Genomic DNA, 20832 nt, shown 5'->3' with positions numbered 1-20832 from the left:
CCATAGATAACCTAACAGAAAAAAGAAAAGTCTTGACCTGAGAGCAAACTGTGCATCCACCAACTACAAAATTAATTTTAGAATTTTAAAAAATTATTCTGGAAGACAGGCAAGAGCAGAATTCTGGATGGAGCAAAGCTACAGAACACTAATTGAATGGATTGGGAAATATCAGTTTATCCCTAGCTATATGCCCTGGAAACAGGTATTTCACAACTTTAATCAAGTGCTCTCTTTATAATACTATTACTCCTAGCTACTGCAAAAATACTGCCAGACTATCAAATCTATGTAAACAAATGGGGGGGGGCATTTGTTTTATATCCTTTGATATAAAAGCAACTGAACTTATTCCTGCTACAACAGCAACTTAAGAATCCTGCTAGAAATGTAAGATTCAGCCAAACACATGTTTAGTTGGCTTGGCTTGCAATTAGCCCGGGTCACGTTGCCTGCTTCATGTGTTTAATACATACCTCACTTCTTGACCCAAACCCACAAAATTATATTCTTTGAAATATTTGCTGTGTTGTTTTATTTTTTATCTATTCACAAATGCAAAGAGGCTGATCTAAATGCATGACAGACTTTACTTTTGAGAGTTGCCTAAAGCTGCAGAACAAATGTGTTGGCATGCCTTCCTCTTCCTCTTCTACAATTAAGGAGAATTAACATTTTCCCGAAACATTCCTGCTAGCCTAATACATATACAATAGTACCTCGAGTTACAAACACCTCAGGTTACAAACGCTTCACGTTACAAACTCCGCTAACCTGGAAGAGTTACCTCGAGTTGAGAACTTTGCCCCAGGATGAGAACAGAAATCATGTGCTGGCAGCGCAGCGGCAGCAAGAGGCCCCATGAGCGAAAGCACGCCTCTAGTTAAGAACAGTTTCAGGTTGAGAACAGACCTCCGGAATGAATTAGGTTCGTAACTAGAGGTACCACTGTATTTAACCATTTCAATTAATGAGATACAGTCTACCTTTTAGAATAACTTTGTACAAAATAAAGGCCAATACAAGAAGGAAATAGATATAAATGAATACATATTCACTGAGTCATTAAATTATCTACAGGTTATTTGCAACTTATCCACATTCAGCTTTATGCACTTGGCAAAAACATAAATAAATAAAAAGGGAGCAGGCATCTTGTGGGGGGGGGGGTCTTTGGCAATCCTACCCACCCTTGGAACTAATGTGTTTTGACTTTACATGATTTTTGCTTTAAGCGCTACCCCTGGAATGTATCTCCAGCCTAAGCTGACAGTTGCCTGTATATCCCATCTTCCCAATGAATGATTCTCAAGGAAGCTAAAACCATCTGCTGATAAACCAATTCTAATTAAACTATTCAAAATAATAATAATACAACCTACAGAAGATCAAAACTAGACAGCTAAACAAATCAGTAAAACAGCAATGATAAAGGAAAACAACTTTCTTGAAAAGCTGCATTGTTGTCACTCATTAAAACACAAGCAGCATAATGGAAAGAGAACTTTCCATAGGGAAGATGTTGTGCAGCAATCAGAAAACAATGCTGAAATTACAAAGGACCAGCATGGGTTTCTCAAGAACGTGTTATGCCAAACCAACTTTATCTTCTTTTTTAACAGTTAGTAGCTGGGTAGAGCAGGGGAATGCTGCAGACATAGTATATCTTGATTTCAGCCGAGATTTCATCCATGTTCTCTGCTGAACTTCAGCTGCAGTACTGCAGATTTTAAGATAATGGTACTGCAGCTACCAGCTCACTTAGAGTCAGCTGACACAAGATGTCAAAAGGATTCCAATGTGGTTTGTTAAACCCAAAACTTAATGTACGGTAGCTTAGCATGAGCAATTCAATACTATGGCAAAATGTCAGTCCCTGCATATAAGAACATATTAGCTACCCCCTGAGCTCAGAACGGGGATCATGCTGAGGGGAGATTATGGTGTCAGTCTGTCAGTCAAGTGATGACTGGGTGTGTTGCTGCTTCTCCCTCATCAGTTGTGGGCTGCAGGCAGTATGGGCTTCAGCTGTGTTGTTCCTTGGGAAGGCTAAAAAGGAATCGTCAAGCTCCTGATTAGCTACCAGGGGTCCCATTTTTCTGCCTCCTGCATTATATGGTGACATTTGTTAATCTGGTCTTTTGGATCATAGGTAGCAGGACATGCAGTTAGGTGACAAAAGGTTGATTGGAATGCCATGGCAGGCACCCAAGAAACAGGTAGTTGGTGAAGGACTGTCACCAACCTGTACCACTGCTAGCCAGCTTAAGGAAAGTGGGAGGGTACTAACCCTTGGGAACCACCTAATTCCCTTCATTAAACATCAGGCAGCACAAGCAGGATGGGCCAGCAGTGCCTTCCCAGTTCACACTTGTGAAGAGGCAGTTCCCAATTTGGCTGCATGAGCCAGGTGGGTTTCTTCAGAAATGTTGATGGCTGAGGTAAGAGGCCTCCAGAGCTAACAGCCCATGTTTTTATGCATGAGTTGCAGTTATGGTATTAATAAAGCTTTGAGCTCTTCACTCAACTTAAGTGTCTCATGTTCTTATTCTGGGGTAGGATGGGAGACAAACTGGGTTCTTGAACTTACCGTCTTGGCATACTGTTTGACATATTGCCAGCTTCCCATTTCACCACCAGGCTGCCAGTTCTTACATAGCCATATATAGAGGTCAGCACAGAGGACTGTTTTTAGCAGCCTTCATATGTATGCATTAGTGTGAAAATTAGCCCTAAAACCACTAATTAGACCTAATTCTTATCTTTATCATAAGTTAGTAATGCTCCTAATACAGCTATTTTTTAAATATTGCTTTACAGATACACACAACATAATAAACCAAAAGTTGTACATGTGAAAAGTATCCATGCAATTTGTAAAGGAGAAGAAATATAGTCAAGTTCTGTCTAGATCCTATTTTTAGAAATAGAAACAATGATTCAACTCAAATAAGCAGCAACAAAGAACCAGAGCCTTATTTTTAGAATATGCTCGTTGTTAGAGCAAAGTCTATTCAAACAGGAAGGAAGATAACAGGAGAAATTTTAATACTGCTCCTAGTCTTTTTTACATTTTATGTTACATTCATGAAAAAATACCAATTAAATTAAATTAAACAGCATACTTGATCTGGTTTCATCAGTAACCACCACAAATCTAGAGGGGAACACTCCAATACTGACCATAAAAGGTCAATGTGCATGTTTCACAAGTGGAGAGAAAGGGAGAATTTACAAATGTATAAATACATGCCATTCTTTTGTGCTCATATGCCCTCTTGAAAATGAGCCAGAAAAAGCAAGGGAAAGCAGACAAGGTCAAAAACAATAAATTTATAACGTATCCACGCAGATTAGTATTTTATCAACTTTTGTTTTCATATCATGCCACTTTCATTCTAACAAAATGTAAGCATACTGTTTAAAACATGTTGATCAGAAATTATAATACTTGAGTTGCAGTAAATTATTATGTGGGAGTACAGCTTTGCCCACTAGAGATATATCTTTCCTTCACTGGCCATATTTGTATGCAATGATAAACTATGGTTTAATGCTACATGCCTCAGACTTCTTTGCTCTCTACCATGGTCTTCTCCTCCCACATATGCAATACAAGTGAAACTGCAGCGGAGTTTAGTTTCACTTTCTATAAAAATTGTTATTATGCACAATCCAGAGGCCATGATTTAAAACAAACTGATTGGCTAAACAAGCCAGCTTCATAGCCTACACAGAAGAAGGGAGAAGCATGTGACTCACAGTGGCTCTATCCTGTTTATGCCCATAGCGCTAAACAATGGTTTAGCATGGATGTGCTAAGTAAACCACTGTACATTACAAGAGAATGATACAAGCCATAATCTAGAGAGAGTGTGCAGATCTATTTTTGTAATGAATGCCTGATGTTTCCATAGAACCAAATTTTTTTGTTAAAGTCTTGTGCATTCAAAAAGCAATTTAAGAAATTTGTGCCAGAGCTTTTAAAAAGGAAAAGTGAAACTGATACAAAGATATTATCTCTCCACAATTACTAGGGATGAAGAATGGAAATGGAGGAATGGAAATGAACTATTCTGGTTTGGTATTCCTTGAATTATTAGGAGCCAAGTCAAGACCAATAAAATATTTTGCCACAGTTTAGAATGGCTCATTATCAAACTTCTCATATACCAGTTGCCCTGCCCTGCTGCTACCACCTTTTCCACTTTCAGACACGTACCAAGTTGGAGTGGGGATGAGCAGGGAGAGAGAAAACAGCAGCTTAGGCTAAAGCTGGGGGATGACATCAACTCTGGTAAATGTTGAAAGACCAAAAAATAACCCCAACCTCTGGTAAATGTCGGGTTTTTTCCCTCCTGACTCAGTGACTCAGAAACATCAGCGTGTGCCACAGTTAAGCAGAGCATTGTTTTCTAAGCAGTTTCTCACTCTGCAATTAAGTTTTTTGAGCATGCTCAAAGCCTGCATTGCAAACTCTGGGAAACACAGTTTCTATTCTATTTCCTGACTCATTTACTAATAAAAACTACAATTTCTAGAATTCCTGTTGACATTCAACCACACACAAAAAAAGTCCTCACTGTAAACTTTAAGACACAACCCTTGGCTTCTGCAGTTTCCCCTTGCTACACCTTCTCCAGCTGCAAGTTTGAAAAGTTTGGGAAAGTAAAGGGAGGGAGGGAGGGAAAAGAAGGAAGATGGCAGACAAGAAGGTGAGCAATGGAAGAGGAGCTACCTAGGCTAAATCCAAGTTTGGAATATGTTCATTAAAGCCAGCGCATTTTCCTAAAGCATTTTCCAAAAACGCTCAGAGAAAGCTACCAAACTCCTTCAACCATTCCTCATAAGTCTTGGTTTCCAGACTGTTCATAATCTCCTTTGCACATGTTCCAGCTTGCCAATATCATTCAAAGCAGAATAGAGTGATACTATTACTTCTCTTTATCTGGACACTAATGTTGATGCAACCTAGAACTCCATTAGCTTCTCTCTCTTTTTGCTACTGCAAGTCTGTGAAGGAGTCAGTGGACTTTCAAGTCCTGAAAAGGTAGGGTCCATCCCATTAGGAAGGCATAAGTTGAACGCAAGGCTTATGAAAGTTGAATAGAAGCTGCCTTATAAGCTCTGCTTATCTTGAGGTAAGATGGGGAACTACATCAAGGTCATAAGGCAGCTCCCCCTTGTCTGTTGATAATGCCTCCTAAGGAACATAAATCTGCCCCATTAGCATCCTGTCTGATTCCACTGAACCCTTGAAAACATATCGAAAAACTTTGAAGCCAGCTTCTTTCATGGCAAACCAGAATCAACAAAATTGCCTATTCCTATTGGAGACACAGCAGGAGGACTAAAAATCATGTTCCATCTCCTAACGGGCTGGCTACAATATCATCAATTAAATGAAGTTTTTAAGATAGACAGGGAAAAGGGTTTTGCAACAGAAGAATCAAAAATAGACAAAGAATTAATACAAAATAAGAAAAGAGTAATATCCAGAATGTACAGACTTCTTTTAGAGTGGGAGGTGAAAGATGAAGAGGTGAAAGAAGTAATGATTAAGTGGGTGAAATATTTTGGTAAAAAATATCCAATTATTGGCATGGGAAAGATTATGGAATAAAGAATGGAAATTTACGGCCTGTTATACAGTAAAGGAAAAATTAGTGAAGATAGTTCTATAGGTGGTATATAACTCCCAGCAAAATGTCCAATATATATAAAATGAGATCTAACATTTGCTGGAGGTGTAAACAGGCAAAAGGGACACTGTATCATGTGTGGTGGGGCTACAAAAAATTTAAGAGTTTCTGGGATGTTGTTTATGAGGAACTGAAAAAAATGTTCAAGCAAACCTTCAAAAAGAAACCAGAAGCCTTCCTCTTGGGCATCTTAGACTCAGATATCCCAAATGAAAAAAGGTGAATATTCTTATATGCCTCAACTGCAGAAAGAATATTAATTGCTAGAAAATGGAAAGGAGAATTAGGACCAACAAAAGAGGAATGGCAGGATAAATTATTTGAATATCTTGAACTGGCAAAAATGACAGAGACAATTAGGAGACAGCCAAACTAAAAATTCAAAAAAGAGTGGGAAACCTATAAAGAATATCTAAAAAAAACTGTGTCCTCAAGTCAAAACCTGGAGATGCTTCAATTAAGTTTTCACAAATTACAAGAAAGATTGTAAGTATAGCATTCGGAAAATAAAAGAAATGAGAAAACGGTCAAAGAAGCAATATAACAAAATGACAAAATAGACCCACTTTGAGGAAGATGGAAGTCTATTGAGAAAGATAAGTAAATGGGAACTAAGACTATGGTAGTTTAAGTTTTCTTGTAAGAACTTATGGATTTATGGAATTATGAATGTTTTTCTTGATGCTATCACTTCATCATTTTTGTTATTTTTGTGTGTGTGTTTGTTAAGTAAGAAAACTAAGAAAAATCATACTAAAAATCATGTTCCGTCAATAAAGCTAATGTGTTGGTTTTTTAAAATCCATCCTACCACACCATTTGCAAATAGCCCAATTCACTGCATGCTGGAACCAGATGGCCTGAGCATAACAGAGCATGGGCCAAAGGAACATGATAAAAAGTCAATGTACCAGAAATGAGATTTCTCATTTAATTGTTGGTTACTACTGTCCTAGAGACTAAATGTTTGATTCCTCCTTCCCTGCTTCCTGATAATTACTCTCTAGATGTGGTTGGGTGTTACAAGACAAAACTTTAAAAAAAACCCAAAACATATTGCATAACACTTTTTCCGAGCATTTGAGATTTTGCTTCGCTTTCTCAGAAAGTGTAACTCTGTATGTCAGCTTTCTGATATTACTAAGCCATCAGTCATAAATGGCTTATTTTCCAACTTTGTGCAGGCACAATAAATTCCTCACTTTGCTTGTTGTCAAGGCCTTGTTTTCCCCTCTTGACTAATTTACAGGGTTACAACACACCAACCTAGAAACTAAACACTGAATTCAAATACATTTATCATTATACTCTCTTTATCCTTGAATACTTTTAATGCATGTTGTGGCCAGATAAAGTAGGAGACCTAGGATGCTACAAATGACAATGTTCTTTCAGTCATTTTCAGCCACAATTCTGCTTAACTTTACAGAACTCTCCACTCCCCACCAACCGTGCTCTTTAAGGCTTCCCAGGAAGGCTCCATTTTACTCGATTTTCAGTTTACTTTTCCATCAACTAACATCCTTATTTACTCCTGATGATGTCAAGGGGATATGTTTTCAGACACTTTTAATGACTCTTTCAGTTAGTGTTCATTAAGCAAACAAATTGCTTCAGTTTAACTAGTTCACCAGTTTAGCAAATACTTATGCATCCTACTTTTTTCAGGTCAATAATTTCAGGAGAATAAAGTTCCCACAGAAGGAGAATCATTCTGTTACAAAGTCAAGGAAGGGTACTAAAATAGTCTTTATGACAGTGATGGCAAACCTGTGGAAGACTGCAGCTGGAACTGGAGCCCAGAACATCTGGAGGACTCCAGGTGTACCTTCCCTGCTTTATAAACTGGGACATGAATAGAAAGCAAGGCAGCCAAATTGCCATAGTATTAAAAGAAGACTGTTCAGAAATGACAACAGCGTTAAAGTAAAAAACAAGGGAAGAACACGGAGAGAAATCATTTAACTCTAGGTCAATCAACTGCTATTATCAAATATCCAATAGCTTATTGATGCAATTTGTCTACTAACCATTGCAAGTCTGAGTGCTTGAATGCCAGGGCCCTGTGACCCACAGTCCCCTAGTGGATAATAAACACACAGACATGAGTATTAGGTTTATGGGTTCAAATAGGCCATAAATTTATTGGTTACAGATGTGAGTGGTTTGGTTTAGGCATTGGGTGAAGCCAGGCTATGTCTCGACTCCCATCTGTCTGCAGGGAGTCCATCTAAAGGTAAACCACCAATAGAGGGAGCCCAATGACTTACATCAAATAGGGGCACTGTGAGGGGTCCCTGTTGAGGTTGTGGCATGGCCCTAGCCCACGTTTGGGCATCAGACAGAGCCCACACCCCCGGATCCCTTTAACACGATACCCTTAATGAGGAGGGGCAGGCGGAGGCTACAACCTCCCCTCCATTCAAACAAAGACTTACCAAATGCCTAACCTCACAAAGTTGTGATGATTGTTACAAGGTAAGTGAAAACCAAATGGATGGTGCCAATTTGCCAAGTGGAATTAATTCCTACCTGGCCCCAGCAATGATGCAGCTGACATTTGTCCATAGCAAAGTCGTGTCATAGCAAAGCATAAAAAAGAGGGTGGGTGGGTTTAAGAGATACAGTGAAAGGCAAGAGAGGAGGGGGGCCCAGCCATGCCGTGGTTTAAATTCCCCATGGCCAGGCCCCTACTGTCACTGATTAGTCAGCAGGGCCACCCCTGGCCGTGGTCCTGCCCAGCGCTGGTGATGCAGCCAGGATAGCACGAGAGGCGCATCAATCTCCCCGCCCCCATCACTGCAAGGGCCCGGGTGCCTGGCTGCAATGCCGCTCACTGGAAAAGTTGAACAGACTTCTAGAACATGACTGTGTATGTGCTATATTTGGTCTTCCAATTCTAAGAAATTTCAAAGGTGATTCTCATTCCAAAGAGAATCCCATGAACTGAATGGCTACTGTCTACTTGATCATAATCCACATCTCAAAACCAAGGCTTTAGTTTAAGTTCCCCCTCCCCTTTCTTCCTGGAATTCATAATCCTCCCATAATTTCCCTCTTTAGAACTGTAAAGAAAACCTCAAGAAAATGACTAATATGTTTGCCACAATAGTTAAGTTTTAGCACAGTGGGAAATGAAATATTACCACAATTTCATAATAATGCAGTTTGTCACTCTTCATCTAAATAAAACGACTAAAAGAAAATTATGTCATGCCTCATTTTACAGGTGAAATATAATCAAGATAGCTGTAAAATAACCCAGACTCTTGAGTTTGGATTTCATATCCATCACTTAAACGTCTAGTAAATGACCCAATTTGTTTACACAACCCTGCAACTTTTTATAGTTTTTCCATAAAGAAGTTATTGCATCCATTCCTTTTATTTTGTTTTAGAGTGTTTGAATGAGGTCCATAACCACAAGCAAGTTGAACAAGCTCTTTCCTGATGGAAGTGGCCTCATATAAATTCACCACCACTGGTGAAATGTTTGGAACAATGCTTGCACATGGTTTTTGGTATTTTGTAGATGAAAACACTATATAGAAACACACACAAAACATTTCCTGTGCTTTGTCATTCAGAGAACGCATCATATCTACTGAGGGCTACTTTCTGTTGAAATCCTATGTCTGGTATTCAAATGCCCATGTTAGGTGGGAAGGGGGATTCAGCTCTCCTTTTAATGGCAATCCCTGTTAAAGCCACCCAAAGGTCAGAGAAGCCTCCAGAGCAGCATTTCATTAGACTTGTTAGGCTGCCAGGAAGCGAAAATCAGTACACTCCTTCCCGGCTCATATCCCAGACTTCACTGGATTGAAGCCATTGAGAATGCAATCCATACTAATTTAGGAAACAATACACTCACATTAAAACTTCTCTCTTTTGACTTCAATGAAATTACATCAGTGTAAGAGATCACCCAAGAGCTGTCTCGTTAGGTGTGCCAAGAAACTGGTAGAATGCATTGTTTCTTAGGAGAGAGTTAAGAAAAGCAATTTCTATGAATGATTTGATTCTAAACATGATCTTACTGAATATGGGTGTAAGCAAAACTATTTTAGTACATCCGATTAATTGTACCTAACCAAAGTACACACTTAGAACTAGTGATGACCAAGAAACAAAAGATGCATTTCAAATGAGATAGGCACCATCCCTTCTTGCATTTGTCACATTTTAATCCCAAGAAACTATGTGGTCCTCCATGTCCTCTGTCCATAAACAGAGCTGCCAGAGAGATGTAACCACAAAGGATCATTTGGGGAAGTGTTGTACAAATGTATCTAGAGACTGCACATTGCACATTCATGAACATGCTTTGCAATAAGAGGGATTATTGGGCTAATGTTAAATGTGGCTGTAGTACAACATATAGTCTGGCTCTTCATTGTCCACAAATGATGATATTGAAAGCATTTGCAATGATGAAAGATTAGCATTTTTATTGCCCTTGTTTATTAATGGTGTCTCAATGTGATGGTTATGATCAGTCTTCAACAAAACTTCCCCTAGAATAATCATGACAATGATTTTACCTGTTCTGGGAAGTAAACACAATGGAAAATGAAGGTTTACTTTTGCTTGTGAAATGTCAACACTAATTCCAAAGGTGAGGAGACAGATGAAGCAGAGCAAGTTACTTTGCTGGTAAATGCTTTCTCAGGATCTATACCTCCAGGTATAGGGCGGTATATAAATTCAAGAAATAATAATAATAATATATACACTTAGTATCTGGAGCAAGCAAATAAACCCAATTAAAAGCAAAGCTGGGGGAATGAAAGATGGAGCCTGATGCTCTGCAACCATTATGATATAATCAGATTATAAGACTAGGATTCACTCTACCCTTTCCCAGAGTTCCTCCCTCTCTCTCTCTACTCTAAAAATGCCACCCTATTCCCCCCTAGAAAATGGAGTAATAACAACCCCAAGGTATCAATTTACTTCTTCCTTGTGAAAAATGCATTTTGTGGTGTGGCTACTGAATTATTTCTGAATAATATCATACCCTTCATTAACTGTAGAATTACAACTTCCACCACCACCAGAAATATGTCAGGGATATGAGCTGTAGTCTAACAACATCTGGAGTGTGCCACACTAGTTACTGGTCCTAGAGGCTCCCTGCCCCTTTTCTTGTAAGACCATTGACTCACTATAGTAATAATACTGACCGGACTTCCAAATTAATAAAGAATTTAACATTTGCCTTGTATAACAATATACTGCATTGCTAAGCATTTTCTGTAGATTTAGCCAAGTAAAATCACGCCCTCCTGTAAAATATTTTATAGATGGTGCAACAAAATGTATTGAGCTGGTCAGAAAAGCAAGAATGAAGAGAACTATACGGCTGCATACAAACTGTACCTTTGAAGCACATTCAAAGCAGATTTCCCCTCCTGAGCACTGTGGTTTGTTAGGGGTCACGCTCTAAAAGTGTGGTGTGTATGCAGCCTAAGTTTTGCACTATTTATTCTTCTTTTGACACGCCATATTCCAATCTCTTTATGAACATAGAATGAAGAGCATGCCACCCACTATGAATCACTGACGTTGTTGGCAAGATGTGGATTTACAGTGCTTATAGTGCTCTTAGTTAGCATTCAACTTTCAACAACTACATTCCTTACATTTTTATTCCATTACGTTTCTTTGAATGGATATGATAAACAAAGAATGCATTGCTCTTTCCCTGCTTTGAAGTTTTTGATGATATACTAGAGTCAGTGACCATTCACCAACTAACCTCAATGTAGGTATAAAAGTTATCATTAAACGGAGAGACACTTTCATTCTTACTCTCCAAGTTCACTAGCTCTATTCAACAACATTTCTACTCTATCCAGAAGGAACAGCTAGCTAGTAATTGCTGATATACATACTTTAATGTATTAATTAGGGATCAGCTGAAATGGCCTCCACTCTCAATTTTATCAACCAACTTGTGAGTTACAAAAAAAGTAATACGCTTTTTGATTTATTTATTTTTTGTAAGGAGAGAGCACTGAAAACAGGGCTAAAGTGTTTGCTACACTTAGGCTGTGTGTACACCATACATTAAAACACATTGAAAGCACGTTTCCCTACCCCCACTACCCAAGAATCTGGGGAACTGTAGCTTAAAGGTGCTGGAAATTGTAGTTCTCAAAGAGGTAAAATACAATTTCAGGAGTTTTGAGGGTGGGGAATGCTTTCCAAGTGCTATAAATTATGTTGTGTGGCCTTGTTGTCATGCCAATAGTTCTCCCTGCTGCTGGTTGACACCATTTTCTCTTGATGACTCAAGAAGATGCAACAGAAAAAAGTAACGACTTTGGGCTACAAATGATGGTGTTTGCAATCATTATCAGTGATGCAACAATGTTTCCTGCTTTCACTGGCATTTGAGAAAAAATGTAGAAAAAAACCAGCATAGCACACAATGTTAGAATCATGCCAGGATCACAAACAGGCAACAAAAGGCAGCGAAAATATGAGCAATGAGGATTTTCATGAAAAAGAAAACTTTTGCCCAATAACTTTTGGTTCAGTTCTAGGAAACAAAGTGTTCCACTGAACACTTTCCATGTACAGATTATTAACCATTGTTAATTTAGTTTTAAATTTCTTCTAGAAAAGAAAAGGAATGCGTAAAAACTTGACTGGATGATACAAAATACCTGTGTACTTTCCTACCGGGCAGAAATTGTTAGGTATTTTTTTCATAACTCAGTGAAAAGAAAATGGCTACGTTCACACATAATGTTGAATCATGGTTTAGCAATACATGGGCAAGCAAGAATGACCCAAGTAAAGCAGGACCTTGACAGTAGTTAGTTTCATTTTTACAAATCCACGGTTGCTGTTTCAAACCAGGGACCCCAGTTTAAAAAAATACTCTTGCAAGTTTCATAACAAGCCAGCTTCAAAGCATGGGTTATGAAGTAGTCTTGTTAAACTAACCAATTTGTTGTAAACCAGGATTGCTGGTTTACATTAACCATAACCCAGGAACCTGTAAAAGTGAAACAAATCTCTTCTGAAGTCCTCCTCCTAGTCGTGTGGGTGGAAACAGAAGGCAGAGTGTGCAAGCATAATGCTTCATTCTGACTTGTCCACACAACACTAAACCATGGTTTAGCATTATGTGTATGTGTGACCTCTAGGCTATAGTCATGATTTTTCTGCCCAGTATGAGGACAAAGATAAGAAGTGGCAGTGAAAATATCAAATAAACTGCTTTAAGTAATTCAGTCTCTCTTCTTAACACATTTATCCATTCATTCATTCTAACCTAGAGAGAGTCCCTTAGTGACCAAGGACATGTTCCATTCCAAGGTACCCACTTGTAAGCCTTATTGATTTCTATGGAAGATAGTTGGAAGTGTTAATATTCTGTTTAGCGATCTTCTATTGGAATCAATGGAACTTACAACTGCTCAATTTAGTTTGAATTATAGCCTCACACTTGAATCTCTCATGATGGATATGATTTAAACAGTAGCAGCAGAAACAGCACAATGGTTATAAACCTGATGACCTGCTCAGGCAGACTTCTCTTTTAAGATATTTAAGGAATAACTTACTTCAGATATTTTAAATTTGTATTTCAAAATCATGAAGTCTCCTATCAATATTGTGATACTTTAAGCAGAAACTGAATGATCAAAATGTTTGAGCTGAAAGCAATAAAAGTTCTGACATGTAAAATTTCACATAAATGTTTTCTTCTTGTTTGTGGCTCCCAATTAGTGCATCATTTGTTGCAAAAGATAAAGTTCCCACAATAAAGCTATACTGTATTACTTTTATAAGGAAACCCAGCTTTACTGACCTCAAAACACCTATCAGTTTGAATTCCTGGGAGGCAATGGAAAATGCATGCTTCTCATAACACAGCTAATTATATGGAGGGAGAAGGGGAAGAACACCAGACTTGGAAGTTGCTATGAAAAATATTTTTCTTTATGTGTAATGCAAGGCTTTGAAAGTAGTATTACAGTAATGATTTAGATACTTGAAGCAAGGACCTGATTCCTCAAAGGCACTCAAATGCCCTTATTTAATATACAGGTAGAAAGTTTAGAACAAAAAAAGAATTTGAAAATCTGGAGCAACATTTACTGCAGCCATTTCACTGGTTTAAAGTCAGAGGGACTTGTAGCAGTTGACATGATGTAATGGCTAGTCTAAAGAACCATATAAAATATCGTTATGTAATAGACCAGGGGTCCCCAAACTAAGGCTCGTGGGCTGGATAAGGCCCAAGGGACTCGTTTATCCGGCCTGCGGCGACCCCCACTGCCCACTACTGCCACCCGCTCTTACCGGCGCTACGCTGCACGGCTGCCCACTTCCAGGTCGAAGGAGCACTGGAAATAGCTTGTGTGCATGCGCAAGCGTTATTTCTGGTACACATCCGGGTCAGAGGAGGCCCATGCACATGCGCACAAGCTATTTCCGGTGCTCCTCCAACCCAGAAGTGCGCCGGAAATAGTGTGTGTGCATGCATATGGGCACATGCTCCCCCGCCCTCCGGCCTGCCACGTGATCAGTGCTGGAGACACCGGCCAGAGGCACAGTAAGTTTGCTGACCCCTGTAATAGACAGTGGTCACAATTTAGGAGGCAGTGGTAGAACATATGCATTGCATTCAGAAGCCCCCAGGGCAATTTCTGGCATCTCCAATTAAAAGTATCTGATAGCAGGTGATGTGAAAGACTTGAAACCCTAAACCATAAAATTCAATGTCAGTCCACATACTAGGCTGGATAGGCAAATATCTGACCAGATACAATGCAACATCCTATTTTCCCTTAGAGAACAAATGTATAGAATTAGGATCAGACTGTGACACTGCAATCCTATGTGCACTTCCTTGGAAATGAATCTCATTGAACTCAGTAGAACATGCTTTGAAGTAAAACATGCTATCAAGCTAGCAGACACCCCGCCCCCCCAAAAAACACCCTTGATAGTACTGTTATTATGATGGTATATGTAATAATGCCATGAGAACAGCTACATTACAATGGCAACTTCAAGTAGTTTTACTTGCTTCAGGTAGCTTAATCTAAGAGGCACAAAGCGTTTTAAGTCGAAGGGTGCAAAAATCACTCTAATTATGGTAAGTTAAAATAGTCCAACTATAATTAATGGGTTAATAAATAATAAATAATGTGATACAAATGTTAAGCAGAGGTTTAGGCTAATTTTTACATTACAATCCATGCTGCACTACCAAAGTAGAGACTATAAATCAACGTAACCTGCAGTTCAGATATATAAACAGACCTAAGACAGTATAATTACAAAAAGGGGTGTTTTTTGTGGTTCATTTATTTACTTAAGGTTCACTTAAGACCCAGTGATGCCACTAGTATACCTCATTCCATGCCAGGTGGAACTTGGGTACTGAAGTAAAAAATACAACTATCAAAACTCTATGAAGTGTACTATAGAAAGTGCTACTATTCTAGTAATTTCTCTACTCTATTATTTTGCTTACAAGTTTACATATGAACCAACCCAGACCCTTCAATTGTCATCTGAGGCCTTTCTTCATGTGCCTCGTCCGAGAGCAGCAACATGAGATTGGGCCTTTTCTGTGGCAGCTCCATGCTTGTGGAATGCTCTCCCCAGAGAAGCTCACCTCTCACCTTTGTTACATATCTTTATGGAGGTGTCAGGCAAAAACAGCCCTCTTCTTCTAGGCCTTTGGTTAATTAAACAATAAAGTAAAAGTAAAGGGACCCCTGACCATTAGGTCCAGTTGTGGCCAACTCTGGGGTTGTGGCACTCATCTCGCTTTATTGGCCGAGGTAGCCGGCTTACAGCTTCCGGGTCATGTGGCCAGCATGACTAAGCCGCTTCTGGCGAACCAGAGCAGCACACGGAAACACATTTCTTTTAAAGGGGGTATTGTATTTGTTTGTTACTATGTTATGCATTTTTGTGTTTTAATATTGTAAACCACCCTGTGATCCCCAAATAAATGTCCTGTGAGAGTTTCTGAAGGCGGTTGGAGGATGGATGGTGGCTAATGGATTGAGGTTGAATCCTGACAAGACAAATACTGTTTTTTTGGGGGGGGATAGGGGGCAGGTGGGTGTCGGGGACTCCCTGGTCCCGAATGGGGAAACTGTGCTCCTGAAGGACCAGGTGAGCAGCCTCGGAGTCATTTTGTACTCACAGCTGTCCATAGAGGCACAGGTCATTTCTGTGTCCTGGGCATCTATCTACCAGCTCCAACTGATATGCTGGCTGAGACCCTACCTGCCTGCAGACTGTCTCACCAGAGTGGTGCATGTTCTGGTTATCTGCTGCTTGGACTCCTGCAATGCACTCTACATGGGGCTACCTTTTAAGTTGATTTAGAAACTACAACTAATCCAGTATGTGGTAGCTAGACTGGTGACTGGGAGCAGCCACTGGGATCATATAACACTGGTCCTAAAGGATCTCCACTGGCTCCCAGTATGTTTCCGAGCACAATTCAAAGTGTTGGCTAGTTGGGCTGGGGAGACTCCTGAGACGGCAAATAGTGATATCATATAACACTGGTCCTGAAAGACCTACATTGGCTCGCAGTACGTTTCTGAGCACAATTCAAAGTGTTGGTGCTGACCTTTAAAGCACTAAACGGCCTTGACCCAGTATACCTGAAGAAGCATTTCCACACCCATCACTCAGTCCAGACTCTGAGGTCCTGCTCTGAGGGTCTTCTGGCAGTTTTGTCACTGCGAGAATTTACAGGGTACTAGGCAGAGGGTCTTCTCAGTAGTGGTACCCTCCCTGTAGAATGCCCTCCCATCAGATGTCAAGGTGATAAAGAACTACACAACTTTTGGAAGACAACTGAAGACAGGCCTGGAATGGGAATTTTTTAATGTTTAACATTTTACTATGTTCTTATATGTGCTTTAAGCAGCCCAGAGTGGCTGGGGAAACCCAGCCAGATGGGTGGGGTATAAATTATAAAAGTATTGTTATTATTATTATTAAACTCAGGCATATTGTCATACAAATATATCTTTAAGGGACCTTATTGAAATTGCCTCCTTCAGCAGAAAAGACAAGATGTGGAGGTATTCATCGCCAAACTCCTTGGGGAAATACAGTTTACACATTTAACCACTAAACAGGGGGCCCTGTTTTGTCTCAACTAAGGATGAAAGGGTAACTTTAATCTCTTCAGCCCACATCCCATGTGATTACAGAGGCAGTGCAATCCACAAGCAACATCAGCCACCATGTTCATTCTCCCACAAAGCTAAACCTGTTCAAGAGGAAATGTTCCCACTGGAATGGTTAGCAGAATCACAGCATAATACAGGTTTTCTGTTCATTGGTTATCACAGAATCCTGTGAAACCCTGAAACCTCCATCCCACAGAGGAACTGGAGGGCAATGAAGGTGAAGAAATCTCTACTGTCGTGAAAGGTAGATGCTTTCCTTAGCTTCAAATACAAAGGTTGGTGTGATTCGTTTCCTGTGGATGTAAAGTTGGGCTTCTGACTCTTTTGATCATATTCCCATGGCCCTCTGCAGTCACTCTGATCCCTGGGCTGTTCTTTGATCAGTAGCTCTAGCACTATGCAGGTGCCATATGTCATCACATTAGAAACCAACAGCAATACGAATCCCTCTTGCTGAATTTAATAGCACAAGGCACATTCTACAAATTCATATAATAGTGGGGGACTATTTGGTTCTCTGTTAACTTTGTAACAAAAAATCCCTCACGCAATATATATGGAGGAAGACCAATTTTCAAGGAACACAAGGGATTTTCACTGGTCTGCACTGACATCTTCAAAGCTGATATGTCATTCAATACTACATTCACTTTTTCCTACTGCAAGTTTAAGATCTCCCCCCCACCCTTCTTACTGATGCCTGTTTGGCTAGTTTGCATCCTGATGAAATCACATCTTTCTAGCTAGCAAGGAAACTACTAAAACATTTTCCCCTTACATTAGCACACACCACTGGAAAACAGGGTGTTTAATAGCCTAAATTTAGGCAGCCTACATTCGTGGTGTGGTTTCATATGGCATATAACATTTCTGTTTGCAAAGTATTCCTTTAAATGGCTTTGTAATAGAAGATCAAGGGGGGGAAAGGCCTTCAAAAATCTGAATAATGTAAATCATATGGAGTTCGGAGGCTAAGCAAATTACACACACTGAAGCTGCCCCTCTCTATGAAAGGAGCCTTTCTCCGGGTCTGCTCAACCCCAGCCCAAAGGAACTTGCATTTGAGAGTTTTCTAAACATTTCAGGTACACTTGAAAGCTTAAAAAAGTTACTCTCATTTCCTATGCAGCAGATTAGCTTGTTTCCAGCACGTGCAAAGGAAGAGGTCATTCTCCAGGAACCCACACTATACAGAGGCATATTGGGGGGGGGGGGGTGCAAAAAAAAGGTAATTAGAACAGGCACACCAACCAATTCACAGAGAGCACTTTCAAGGAGGGAGGGAGGGAGGAATAGTTAATAAGTTCCCTATCTTCTCGAGCGCTTAATTGGTGCCCTTTTTACCTATCCTGCTCTAGTTAACGAGGTTGACAAGTTTCCTGGAGTGACAAACACGCCGTGAAGTCAGACCTGCCAAGTCTCATTCATTTTGGCTTCAGTCTTTCCAGGCTCACTCTGGCATAGGGCGATGTTTTCCCTCCCAGTGTGCGAGTTTCAAAGGAGATCTTTACAGCCTCGCTGGAAACAGTAGGGAGGGCTTCTTGTTTCCAGCGTGAAAACACAGGCGCCCTTTAAAAAGTTGTCACCCAGCCGCTCCACGACAGCCCAACCCCTGAGGCTCTTTTTTTCTTTTTTGCAGAAGCAGCAAGAAGAAGGGAATGCAAAAAAACCCAACAAAAACCTGCCCCGGCGACTCCTCCTTCTCCCCCCGCGTGTGTTGCTCGCTGCAACTACACTTTTATTATGCCTTCTCTCTAGACACAACAAAAACACGCACGCAAAAGAGAGAGATCTCGGGTGATGTGGGGGTTTTCCTTACCGTTTTGCTCCTTGACGCTGGAGAACTGGAACTTGCTGCTGAGGTTCGACTCGCCTTGGGCTCCCTGTCTTGGGCTGACCAGGGCAGATGTCAGCAAGAAGAACCCGAAGAGGAGCATTTGGCAGGCTGGGGGGGTTGAAGCTCTTCGCAGGCACACAACGCAAGCCAGGCACTTGCCGAGAGATCAGGTCCTTTTCACCACCTCCACCAGCCCGCGAAGCCTGCAGCGCTGGCGAGAAAGGAGCAGCAGCAGCAGCAGCACTGAGCCTGCTCGAGCAGCCGAGAAGAGCGGGGTAGTTTCCACATAATCCCATCCAAAACTTTTCTCTCCCTCGGCAGCCTTTTCCCCTCCGCGTCTCCAGGGTTCAACCCCCACCCTCCTTCTTCTTTTCCTCCTTCTTCTAAGGTTCACAAATCAGCTTCCCAAGGAGGACGCAACAATCCTGGAAAATAGTTGTTGGGGGAAGCAGAAGAAGAAGAAGAAAAGGGGGCGCCAGAAGGCACTGCTGGATCGGAGGAGCACCTGTCAGCTTCGGGAACAAGAAACTACCCAACAAACCGAGGGAAAGGGGTGGGGAAAAGAGCTCCCTTTGGGAGGAAAGGAAGCGGGGAGGGGGACACCACACACACCACCTTCTCGGCTGCTCTTTCTCTCTCCCCGCGACTAAGCAGCCACGACGCTGCCAGGCGAGCCAGCTTCTTTCACCCCCTGGCTGGGAGTCCCGGGTTTTTTTCTCTCCTCGCCTTCACGTGTTTCTGCCATTCCCCCTCATCGCTCCTGAGGAGAAGGAGGGAGGGGGCGGAGGCTCGGAATGGGTGGGAAAGGAAAATAAAAGTGAGCAGCAAGCCACGACCCAGGCAGGCAGGGAAGGGGGGAGGGAGGAGAGAAGGAGGATAAGCGAGGAAGCGAGCGAGCAAACTCACTCCAGGCTCCCCGCTCGCCTTTCCCAAGGAGCAGCACCTGGTTTCAGTTTTGCGCCCCAGAAGTTTTGCTTGGAAGGAGTTGAAGAACACCAACGTAACGCGACAGTCCCCTGAAAAGCAACCTTTTCCTTTCTTTCTTTTAACCTCAGAGCTACTTTCTGTCACACACACACGCGCGCGCGCACACACACACAGAGACACGAGCGCGCGCGCGGCGTCTTGGTCTGCTCCACCCCGAATTCTTGCGCGCCCTCCCTTCTCGCGCCAACTCTCCTCCTCACAGAGCCTTCTATGGTCTTATCCCAGGCCAGTTCTGGAGTCTCCTTCGAGCTACCCAAAGATCCTCCTTTCTTCCCCTCCACTCGCAGTTGGCGGCCCCAACCTGCCCCGCTGTCGCCTCCTCCTTCTCCTCCTCCTCCTCCAGGTCTGGCGGGAAAAGGTGGTTGTGGTGAGAAGGAATCCTCCCCCCGCCTCCCGCCGCCACTGCAGGAAGGGCCGCCGCCGCCGCAACAGCAGCAGCAGGAGCGCGCAGGAAGCCCAGGCAGGAGCGGCCAGTCAGTCAGGCGTGCCCGGCTGCGGCGCAGGGTGACGTTCGCTCTTGTTCAGCAGGCGGCGGCGGCGGCGGCGGCACCAGCAACCGAAAAGTCGTGCAAAGTTCAAGCGAGCTGCTGGACTCCTGTGCGCGCTCCCTCTTTCTCGACGGCTGCCAACTGGCCGCGTAAGAACAGGTGCTGTAAAGGAGGAAAGAGCAGCGGATGATAAGGCTCTTGCCAGCGCGTTGTTGGGCCAAGGGTTCCACCGCTGACTGCTGCTGCTGCGGTTTCTGAAGGAGCGTTGTGTCTCTGTGCGTACGCAGAGTGTATTTTCTCCCGCCGCGATCCCACCCTCCCACCCACATCGGAGGTTAGGACCTTCCATGTACCCTCGCATCTTCCTTTTTAGAAATCAGCTGTTAGAATGGCCACTCGGTTTAGCTTCCTTATCCAAACAGGGGGAATGTTTCGAAGCAAAGGAAAAAGGAGGGAGGCATGGTAGAAGTCCCCCCCCCCTCAAGTTCAGATCAGTGGGCTGTCTTGCACTTAACAAAGCTGACTTGGTAAACTATGGTTTGGTGTGAGCTTTTCCACCAACACACACTGTTCTCACCCCTCTTTGCTCCTCCCCAGCTCTTTTCACATACTAGGATTGGTGTGTGTGT

The 20832-nt window shown here is 41.8% G+C and overlaps 1 protein-coding gene across 1 annotated transcript in view; it reads right to left on the bottom strand.

The window, feature by feature from the left end:
• The window catches only part of PDGFC (platelet derived growth factor C), a 106682-nt gene extending 86573 nt beyond the window's left edge, over positions 1-20109 (bottom strand). Inside the window, exon 1 of the mRNA XM_081021415.1 lies at positions 18711-20109. Coding sequence (XP_080877541.1) covers positions 18711-18828 — 118 coding nt within the window. The 5' untranslated portion in view covers positions 18829-20109. The remainder of the gene's footprint in view (positions 1-18710) is intronic.
• Between the last annotated feature and the right edge of the window lie 723 nt (positions 20110-20832).

This window comes from Podarcis pityusensis (genome assembly GCF_964106645.2).
Source record: "Podarcis pityusensis genome assembly, chromosome: 9".
Taxonomy (NCBI): Eukaryota; Metazoa; Chordata; class Lepidosauria; order Squamata; family Lacertidae; genus Podarcis; species Podarcis pityusensis.
This window is presented reverse-complemented; position numbering and strand designations above follow the sequence as displayed.